Source organism: Oncorhynchus kisutch, unplaced genomic scaffold (genome assembly GCF_002021735.2).
Source record: "Oncorhynchus kisutch isolate 150728-3 unplaced genomic scaffold, Okis_V2 scaffold768, whole genome shotgun sequence".
Lineage (NCBI taxonomy): Eukaryota > Metazoa > Chordata > Actinopteri > Salmoniformes > Salmonidae > Oncorhynchus > Oncorhynchus kisutch.
The window spans coordinates 156,296-167,189 of record NW_022262713.1 but is presented as its reverse complement, the minus strand read 5'-3'; the positions used below and the strand labels follow the sequence as shown (position 1 = coordinate 167,189).

Below are 10,894 nucleotides of genomic sequence, written 5' to 3'. Positions count from 1 at the left end.
CATATTTCTGTTTTATCATAGAAAGAATGTAGCCAGTTAATCTGGCGTTTTACCAGAGAGAAGTAGGCTGGCTACATAGAGAAAAGTGTCATAGAAAAGTAACTACACATCAGTCAGAGCGCTGTCTGCTGATAATGTGTGAATTCTCATCAATCAAATCACATTTTATTGGTCACATATTTAGCAGATGTTATTGCGGGTGTAGTGAAATGCTTGTGTTCCTAGCTCCAACACTGCAGTAGTATCTAACAATTCACAACAATACACACATGTAAAATTATGGAATTAAGAAATATATAAATATTAGGACGAGCACTGTCGTAGTGGTATTTGAGGTGTCAAAGCCTTGGATGAGTTAGCTGTACAGCTGCCACTGCAGCTTGATCGGAGAGCCTGTTGCCCGGACCTCTGGCAGTCTCTATAGGGGTACCACAGGGTTCAATTCTCGGGCCGACTCTTCTCTGTATACGTCAATGATGTCGCTCTTGCTGCTGGTGATTTCTGATCCACCTCTAAGCAGATGACACCATTCTGTATACTTTTGGCCCTTGTTTGGACACTTTGTTAACTAACCTCCAGCCAGCTTCATTGCCATACAACTCTCCTTCCGTGGCTTCCAACTGCTCTTAAATGCAAGGAAAACTAAATGCATGCTCTTCAACCGATCACTGCCTGCACCTGCCCGCCCATCCAGCATCACTGCTCTGGACAGTTCTGACTTAGAGTATGTGGACAACTACAAATACTTAGGTGTCTGGTTAGGCTGTAAACTCTTCTTCCAGACTCACATTAAGCATCGCCAATCCAAAATTAAATCTAGAAGCGGCTTCCTATTTCGCAACAAAGCATCCACTCATGCTGCCAAACACCCTCGTAAAAACTGACCATCCTACCGATCCTCGACTTTGGCGATGTCATTTATAAAATAGCCTCCAAGACTGCATCCAATTTGTTGAGTAGAGTTTATCACAGTGCCATGTGCCAGCTTTGTCACCAAAGCCCCTTTACACTACCCACCACTGCGACCTGTACGCTCTCGTTGGCTGGCCCTGGCTTCATACTCGTCGCCAAACCCACTGGCTCCAGGTCATCTACAAGTCTCTGTTAGGTAAAGCCCCGCCTTATCTCAGCTCACTGATCACCATAGCAGCACCCGCCTGTAGCATGCTCTCCAGTAGGTATATTTCACTGGTCACCCCCAAAGCCAATTCCTCCTTTGGCCGCCTTTCCTTCCAGTTCTCTGCTGCCAATGACTGGAACGAACTGCAAAAATCACTGAAGCTGGAGACTCATATCTCCTTCACTAGCTTTAAGCACCAGCTGTCAGAGCAGCTCACAGATCACTGCACCTGTACATAGCCCATCTGTAAATAGCCCCATACAACTACCTCATCCCCATACTGTATTTATTTATCTTGCTCCTTTGCACCCCAGTATCTCTACTTGCACATTCATCTTCTGCACATCTACCATTCCAGTGTTTAATTGCTGTATTGTAATTACTTCACCACCATGGCCTATTCTTTGCCATACCTCCCTTATCTTACCTCATTTGCACTCACTGTATATTATTTATTTTGTTCTACTGTATTATTGACTATATGTTTAGTTTATTCCATGTTTAACTCTGTTGTTGTATGTGTCGAACTGCTATGCTTTATCTTGGCCGGGTCGCAGTTGTAAATGAGAACTTGTTCTCAACTAGCCTACCTGGTTAAATAAAGGTGAAATAAAAAACAAATCCTTCTGTTTTCCTCTCCGTTCTGGGCCCGTCTGCTTCTCCCCTATCATCTCAGAGCAGGCAGGCCCGTTGGCCTAGCGACTCCATACTCCACACATGCATAGCGTGTACACATGCTGCTCCACAACCAGTATTGTTCAGTTGCACAATGTCTAACATTCCCTTGTAAATGTACAAACTCACCAAAAATGACTTTACATTAAAAAAAAATATTTAACTAGGCAAGTCCGTTAAGAACAAACTCTTATTTACAATGACAGCCTAGGAACAGTGGGTTAACTGCCTTGTTCAGGGGCAGAACGACAGATTTTTACCTTGTCAGCTCAGGGATTTGAACTTGCAACCTTCCGGTTACTAGTCCACCTCTCTAACCATAACCTTCCGGTTACTAGTCCACCTCTCTAACCATAACCTTTCGGTTACTAGTCCACCTCTCTAACCATAACCTTTCTGTTACTAGTCCACCGCTCTAACCACAACCTTTCGGTTACTAGTCCACCTCTCTAACCATAACCTTTCGGTTACTAGTCCACCTCTCTAACCACAACCTTTCTGTTACTAGTCCACCTCTCTAACCATAACCTTTCGGTTACTAGTCCACCTCTCTAACCACAACCTTTCTGTTACTAGTCCACCTCTAACCACAACCTTTCGGTTACTAGTCCACCGCTCTAACCACAACCTTTCTGTTACTAGTCCACCTCTCTAACCATAACCTTTCGGTTACTAGTCCACCTCTCTAACCACAACCTTTCGGTTACTAGTCCACCTCTCTTAACCACAACCTTTCGGTTACTAGTCCACCTCTCTAACCACCGGTCCACCTGCCGCTCCTCAGTAGCCCCTTCCTGTATATGTATAACTTTGAGCTGGACTGTCTGTTTTTGAAGAAAACAATATGTTTTGTGCTCGATAGCATATTTAGCTAGCAGCCTCTCTATTACTTGTGCTCAGTATGTTAGCATTCTGGTAAGACTTCCAATAGGCGTTTTCACCCAGTTTTATGGCGCACCCTTGTGCATTAAGCCTATAATACCGTAAATCCTGGGATGAGTGAAGGACGGTAGGACGATATGAAAACCTGGATACCGCCCAACCTTAATGTCTTTATTTCTACAGATCATCTCCCAAACAACCTTGTTCTTGGCTGCGAAGGTGGAGGAACAACCCAGGAAGCTTGAACATGTCATCAAAGTGGCCCACGCCTGCGTTAACCCCCAGGATGCCCCACTAGACACCAAGAGTAATGTAAGTGAGGCCTCTGTACCTGGGTGTTGTGATGTGGATCTCTTGTCATGGTGATACTGAGAGAGAGACACATTACAAATATGAAATCTGTTGAACTTTAGGCCTACCATCAGCAAGCTCAGGAGCTGGTGATACTAGAAACGATAGTACTGCAGACGCTAGGTAAGGATCTGTCTATAGATGGATGATACATGGAAACTTCATGGGCTGCATCCCAAAGGGCACCCTATGCTTTACACACAGTAAAATGCTTTTATTGTACAAGGGCACTACCCCAGTGGGGTCTGGTCTAAAGTAGTGCACTATCCCAGTGGGCCCTGGTCTAAAGAAGTGCACTATCCCAGTGGGCCCTGGTCTAAAGAAGTGCACTATCCCAGTGGGCCCTGGTCTAAAGTATTGCACTACCGCAGTGGGCTCTGGTCTAAAGTAGTGCACTACCCCAGTGGGCCCTGGTCTAAAGTAGTGCACTACCATAGTGGGCCCTGGTCTAAAGTAGTGCACTACCCTAGTGGGCCCTGGTCTAAAGTAGTGCACTTTCCCAGTGGGCCTTGGCCTAAAGTAGTGCGCTACCCTAGTGGGCCCTGGTCTACAGTAGTGCACTTTCCCAGTGGGCCCTGGTCTAAAGTAGTGCACTATAAAGGGAATGGGGTGCCATTTGGGACGTAGTCGTGGTACTTGTTGGTTAATTTGCATCTGGATGGCCAGTGGGCTCTGGAATGTCTAATCATGTTCCATTCCATTGTTTTCAGGTTTTGAAATAACGATTGAACATCCTCACACTGATGTTGTGAGATGTTCCCAGCTAGTGCGAGGTACAGCCTTCTTCCTGTGTCTTTCCATCTTATCACCCTCTCTCATCTTTGACACACACACCCCGACACAGACACGTGTACTTTTATTAAACCTCTCCTGTGTGTAGTAACCAGTTCAAAAATGTTTTCATTTGATTTAATTCCAGTGCTTGTCTGAGATTCCGAGCTAACCTTTGACCCCTCTCTTCCTTCTATTACAGCAAGCAAGGATTTGGCACAGACTTCCTATTTCATGGCTACCAACAGGTTGTTATCCTGACCCCGCTCCCCCACTATGTTGCACTGTGATGGCACACTATAGCTTCCTGTACTGGCAGGTCCCCCTTCCAGTGTCCAACGCCCTCTTTGCGCCAGGCAGGTTTCTGGTAAACCCCTAGGGGCGGTACCGGACAGCCAGCCAGGCTGCAGCAGTGCGGTGTATTGTACAAGGGCTCAGTGTTGGCACATAGGGGTTGAATGCACAATGTGAACGTGTTGGTTGTGCTGTAGACTGTCCTCACTGACCGTTTGGTTGCTCCAGAGTGCATATGTCTCCTCCTTCCTAAAACACAATTGGTAGCCTGAATATAGCTTGCCACTAAAGATCAGTGAAAAGATGTAAACTATAGCATCTGTCCCGGTAAGTATTAATAACCTTTAGTTTTTTCTTGCTTTATGTTTGATAAATAGATAGATATATATATATATATATATATACACACACACACAAGGGTAACAAGCTAATTCTTAGTGATAATTGACACACCTAATACTCCAGTAGTAAAATGATCATCCATAATTCTCTCTAATATATGAATGACTTGTATGCTATAGGTATCCTCTTCTTTACCATAGTAGAATATAAACATTACAGTTCATTATTTTCCTAAATGTAATTTTAGTAACTGTACTTGCCCTGACTTAGATGAATAATTTTGCTATCCTATCAACAGCAGTATACAATGTCTGGACAGAGGGCAAAAAAATGTTAGTTTTTTACACGGTCAAAAGGCTACTTCCATAATGAATGTATTGCCCAGATTTTTGCAATGCAAGACGATTGAACCATTTTGAAAAGGGACATTTTAAAAAGAAAGTTGGCAAAGGTATGAGTGAGATGGCATAACTTGACAGGCTGGACTGGAACACAGCAGGTGGATGGTGGACATCAATTATCTCTAGGAAACGAGCTTGATCCCAATAAAATGCTCAGTACTCTCAAAGAACAAGTTTACCGTCTAGGTTGTCCTCAATGTATCAGTTTTCTAAGGTAAGATTCTGTATGAAATGGTAAGAGAAACAGCCACGATCATCCATCATAGAAAACCACCGTGGTACGTGCCTCTGCCACTCACTCTCTCAACAGTCTGGAATATGAAGGCAGTATTATAATATGGACTGTATGCATGCAGATCAGCTGCACTCTGAGCTTTATTAGACCAGAGACATGGCTCTAGTCTGGAGACACCATAGAGATGTTCAAACCTCTCCCCGGGGACCCCCAGCCCTTCCACAACTAGCACACCTGATTCAACTTGTCAACTAATCGTCAAGTCCTTGATTAGGTGATTCAACTTGTCAACAAGTCCTTGATTAGGTGAATCCGTGCTCTAGTTCAGGGCTGCAATAGAATTGTGAAACGTCTGGGATTTCCCGGGGAAAGGTTTGAAAACCAGTTCCATATGGGACTTCAGCCATGTCCCAGGGATAGTGCTAATGTCCTGTATTCCAACCCTAGAACTGTAGCTAACGGGTGTCTCCTCTGTGGTCTTCCCTCCGACAGCCTCCACCTCACCACGTTCTGCCTGCAGCACAAGCCCACAGTCATCGCCTGCGTCTGCATCCACCTGGCCTGTAAATGGTCCAACTGGGAGATCCCGGTCTCCACTGATGGGAAACACTGGTGGGAGTATCTGGACCGCACCGTCACGCTCACACTGCTGGACGGTCAGAAACATTTGTGTTTTGATTTTAATTTTAAGGACAGTGGAATTCCACCCTCGTAGGGGGAAATTGGGAACACTTGATTGAAGGTGTTGAACCCAAGACCTTCGGGATTCTATAGTGGAATTCCACCCTCTGTTTAGTATTTCTTGTTTATTCCGACTGAGTTGTCTTTGTCTGACGTAGAGCTGAACCATCACTTCCTTCAGGGTTCTAATAGTTGTCTTTGTGTCTGACGTAGAGCTGAACCATCACTTCCTTCAGGGTTCTAATAGTTGTCTTTGTCTGACGTAGAGCTGAACCATCACTTCCTTCAGGGTTCTAATAGTTGTCTTTGTGTCTGACGTAGAGCTGAACCATCACTTCCTTCAGGGTTCTAATAGTTGTCTTTGTGTCCGATGTAGAGCTGAACCATCACTTCCTTCAGGGTTCTAATAGTTGTCATTGTGTCTGATGTAGAGCTGAACCATCACTTCCTTCAGGGTTCTAATAGTTGTCTTTGTGTCCGATGTAGAGCTGAACCATCACTTCCTTCAGGGTTCTAATAGTTGTCTTTGTGTCCGATGTAGAGCTGAACCATCACTTCCTTCAGGGTTCTAATAGTTGTCTTTGTGTCCGATGTAGAGCTGACCAATGAATTCCTGCAGATTCTGGAGAAGACGCCCAGCAGGCTGAAAAGGATACGTAACTGGAGGGTAGGTTCTGCTCTCACAACTGGTGTAAGTGTTTCAGCATTTAGCCCTAGTAGCTACTACTTCACTGTTTCATCAGATTGGTTTTCTGAATGATATTGACTGACATTTGGGTGTGGAATTGTTTGGTGTTGCCCTTTTGTTAACTGAATTTCACCACATCGCTATTCCAGGCCACACAAGCTGCCAAGAAGCCCAAGATGGACAGTCAAACGGGCGACACCTCCTTCCAAGGGACCTCCTCATTGGACGGCATCACCGGTGTGGCCGGCAGCAACTCATTCTTCTCTTCGTCTCTGTCAGACTCTGGGGAGATGGCTTCACTAGACGACATGTCTATCCCGTTCCCTCCCTACCAGGCCCTGGCTGGGGACCACGCTGAGCTGCTGGGGCTGGACCAGGGCCTTGCCTTTCTTCCTCAAGCCATCCCTTCAAAGTACCCATCAGGCAAACACGAACACAAAACGGCCAGTGCAGGCAAGCACCCACAGGCCCTACCCAATAACCCCTCGCCCTTCACCCGGCCCCCACAGAAACTCTCCCTGGATAAGTACAGAGAGAAACAGGCGGCAGACCTGCAGACCATGCAGAACGGTGTCCGAGAGGAGCAGAGCGGTGTGGACATGTACCAGTCCCCCGCCCTCCCTCACCACCAGTCCCATAAAAGACGCTCCCAGCCTGGGCAGGGTGTCTCCCAGCACGGGGACAGCAGGAGGGACAAGGCCAGCTCTAAAAAGACACGAGGTCTCCCACCACAGGCTTCGGCGGTTGAGAATGGCGTTGCGGCCAGCAACGAGGAGCTAAAGATGAGAATCAAAGTATCAGCTGAGAGGGACCAGGGCGGCCATGTTGGTGTCCCACAGGGCAAAGAGAAGTACAAAGACCACTCTGGCCCCAGCAGACACCCCAAGCACGGCCACTCGCACCCCTATTCCCTCAGCGGGAACGGCCGAGGGGCCATCGACCCCGCCCTGGCACTCAGAGTCCTCGGGGGCCATGGTAGCGACCTAGGGGGCTCCAGTTCCTCCTCCAGGAAACGGGCCAACCCTGACGTCAGTAGTCATAACAACCACCACCACTCTGCTAAGAGCAGCAGGAGTTCCAAAGGGGCCGGAGGCTCCTCCCACTACTCTTCGGACGGTGGTGGTGGCCCGAGGACTGTGGAGAGACACCACGGTGGCCCGGAGGGGTCAAATGGAGTGCTGGGGTCTAACGGCCAACACACCGACTACAAAGACACTTTTGACATGCTGGACTCTCTGCTAAGTGCCCAGGGAATGAACCTGTAAATTCAGACAGTCGTTTAGCCTGGGTGCAGGCTGTTTGGCTCTCTTGCCAACTCCGTCCAAATATGTTTGGCTTGACATTTGAGTTGGCAAGACTGGACAAACTAATCTGGATAGTAGGCTTGGCAGGAGTTGTTGGATAGAGATAAAATAATTCTGGAAAAAAAGTTTTTTATGATTTAAAACAAGTAAAACATGATTTTATAACTTTGAAGTTATGTGAAAGTAACTTCGTCACCCACCCAGTCAGTCAGTCAGTCCTGTCCACACACGGTAATAATTACTGATGCTTTAAGGATCTTCAGAAATGTCCACAACATGATATATACACAGTGCTGTAATGCTACTTGTCTGCTTGCTAAAAAAAACCCGGGAGCCACATTCACTGGTTCTGTGATTGACAAAATTCCAGATTTTTAATTCTGTTCTTTTAAGGGAGAGATAAAGAGAAGTCTGCGTTTTTATTAGTTATTTGTTATTAATGATGTGCATGTTTCAATCACATAAGGGAAGATAGCAGCCTGGTGGCGGTTCAGTGTCCACGTAAATGCGTGTACGTTTTTGTATGTTAAGAAACAACCTTATTCCTTGAAATACTCAGGTCTTGAAACATTTTTTGATATAAAGAACGAAATAAATCTTCCTCTCTTGGCGTAATACCTGTATCTGTAGAGATGTATAACTTCTGTCATGTTGTTGGTTGAAGGCTGCAGAAGTACAGCATCTATCTGACTGTAGAGGCTGTTTCAGTGTGCTTGTCTTCTAATCGGAGGACACGCAATCCAACTCATCACACATGGCTAGTCAGAGGACATACCAAGGCCCTTTCCCAGATCAACACCTCATAGACCCTATGTGTGTATCCAAAATGGCACCCTATTCCCTATGTAGGACACTACTTTTTGACCAGGGCCCGCAAAGTTCCCAGCTGGGAAAAACACTGGGTCCTGATCGAAAGTAGTGTACTACATAGGGTATAGTGTGCCGTTTTGAGAGAGACATCCTTATGCGCTTGTGGGATCTCAAGTACTTAGGGTCTAGGGGTTGATTGGGGACTGGACCATATGCTGTCTACTGTCCAACTAAGTGGATGCCAAAGGCTGTGCCTGTAAAACGTACGGCAGATTATTCTAGAGCTATAAAAGAAGTTTACGTTATATCTGCTGTGAAGTGCATTTAAAAAGATATCTCGGCATATTTACAAAAAGCCTTGTGATTGTAACAAGTCGTCAACAAGTTGCTATTCTTCAATTTTGATTAATGTCTAATTAACCAACCGCCATCCTATGAAAAGATCTCTAGAGGTGATTGTATATAGGACTGCAGTTCTGAGTTATAACTAGCTAGTCGGTTGACTTGTTACACCCTCAGACCACACATTCTATTCTGCCATAACAGTGTATTAGGAGGTCCTAAAGCGGACACTATTGAACAAATCCTTAATATGTGTACTGGGAACCCAAATAAACGTGTAAAACTGTCGTTTTTACACACAAACACATCATGGTCTTGTGTATTTTATAATGGTTAATTGTGCTACCACATACATCCACTGGGTGGTGCTGTTCAATCATTGATTAGTTGTCATCACTTGGTCTGGCAAAAAGACCAAATCAAATTTATTTGTCACATACACATGGTTAGCAGATGTTAATGCGAGTGTAGCGAAATGCTTGTGCTTCTAGTTCCGACAATGCAGTAATAACGAACAAGTGATCTAAGTAACAATTCCCAAAAAAACTGTCTTATACACAGTGTAAGGGGATAAAGAATATGTACATAAAGATATATGAATGAGTGATGGTACAGAGCAGCATAGGCAAGATACAGTAGATGATATTGAGTACAGTATATACATATGAGATGAGTATGTAAACCAAGTGGCATAGTTAAAGTGGCTAGTGATACATGTATTACATAAGGATGCAGTCGATGATATAGAGTACAGTATCTACGTATGCATATGAGATGAATAATGTAGGGTAAGTAACATTATATAAGGTAGCATTGTTTAAAGTGGCTAGTGATATATTTACATCATTTCCCATCAATTCCCATGATTAAAGTGGCTTGAGTAGAGTCAGTGGCATTGACAGTGTGTTGGCAGTAGCCACTCAATGTTAGTGGTGGCTGTTTAACAGTCTGATGGCCTTGAGATAGATTTGGTCTTTTGACCAATCAGATCTTTTGAAAGATTAAAATATATCGCGGCTCCCGAGTGGCGCAGCGGTATAAGGCACTGCATCTCACTACAGTCCCTGTTTCACATCCGGCCATGATTGGGAAGCCCATTGGGCGGCGCACAATTGGCCCAGCATTGTCCGGGGGCGTCATTGTAGATAAGAATTTGTTCTTAACTGACTTGCCTAATTAAATAAAAAATACAATAATAATATTGACCAGAACAAACCAGTCGACCTTTGCCTACTCCTCCCCGACCGCATATATCAGGAAGTCTCTTTCGTCTGAAAACTAAGGGACTTCTTAATATGGATTCCATAGTTGCAATGTATTATTGTAGAGTTATGTCAAGAGAGAGAAGGGTCTTGGCGTGCCGCTGCCAACACTTAACGGAACTAACTAGTCTTATTAGCTGTAGCTATGTGCAAAAGTGAACAATTTATTTCAATCTCTAACCAGGTTTCCATGATCCAATATTTTATTATGTGACTAATGTGTCTGATCAAACATGTAATGACAGATCTAATGCAAATGGAACATTTGTCGGTAAACAAAATACCCAAGACAAGGTGAAATCTATTTGTTTCGGTATTATGCGAGAAATGTCGGTGGAAACGATTTTATGCGCAAATATTGGTATAGTAACTATCATATCGAAGTATGAAGTACTTCTCGTCGGAAAGCATGCAGTTATGCTACAGATGAAATTCACCGAGATGGTGAAAGAGCAAGGTGATGAGTTTGATGCTCCTTTCCAATAAATATCGAGGTTCTTTATTCTGGTGACATGATAGAATAATCTCTCTGTTGTCCACAATAATCTGACCATGTAGGTAGTGTATCTGTGGGCTGTTGACTGCCAGTACCAGAGTGGGTACACTCGCTATATAACGCACTTCTTTTGTGTGAGAAATCATCAGTATTGTTGAAGATGTAATGGACATCCATTTAACTTGTATTTTTTATTCGGTACATGCGAATATAACAGCAAAACGTAATTTTATGTGCACT

General features: G+C 44.6%; 1 protein-coding gene across 5 annotated transcripts; it reads left to right on the top strand.

Moving 5' to 3' along the window:
- Nucleotides 1–2,458: 2,458 nt before the first annotated feature.
- LOC109876698 (cyclin-T2) lies at nucleotides 2,459–9,203 on the top strand. Of its 5 annotated transcripts, none has more exons than XM_031816241.1 (7): nucleotides 2,459–2,989; nucleotides 3,091–3,151; nucleotides 3,739–3,801; nucleotides 4,002–4,047; nucleotides 5,564–5,727; nucleotides 6,349–6,419; nucleotides 6,590–9,203. In XM_031816241.1, exons 1-7 carry the CDS (start codon nucleotides 2,843–2,845, stop codon nucleotides 7,703–7,705), a joined length of 1,668 nt encoding a protein of 555 aa, XP_031672101.1. In that variant the 5' UTR covers nucleotides 2,459–2,842; the 3' UTR covers nucleotides 7,706–9,203. The 5 variants fall into 5 exon arrangements, with proteins under 5 accessions (XP_031672101.1, XP_031672100.1, XP_031672104.1 ...); XM_031816240.1 differs by having other exon boundaries at nucleotides 2,460–2,989; nucleotides 6,349–6,443; XM_031816244.1 differs by lacking the exon at nucleotides 3,091–3,151 and having other exon boundaries at nucleotides 2,861–2,989.
- Nucleotides 9,204–10,894: the final 1,691 nt, after the last annotated feature.

Coding starts and splice junctions, on each gene's coding strand:
- LOC109876698 (XM_031816240.1), top strand. CDS start 2,843: ATGTCTTTATTTCTACAGATCATCTCCCAAACAACCTTGTTCTTGGCT. Junction 2,990..3,090: donor CACTAGACACCAAGAGTAAT/GTAAGTGAGGCC, acceptor GTTGAACTTTAG/GCCTACCATCAGCAAGCTCA. Junction 3,802..4,001: donor ATGTTCCCAGCTAGTGCGAG/GTACAGCCTTCT, acceptor CTTCTATTACAG/CAAGCAAGGATTTGGCACAG.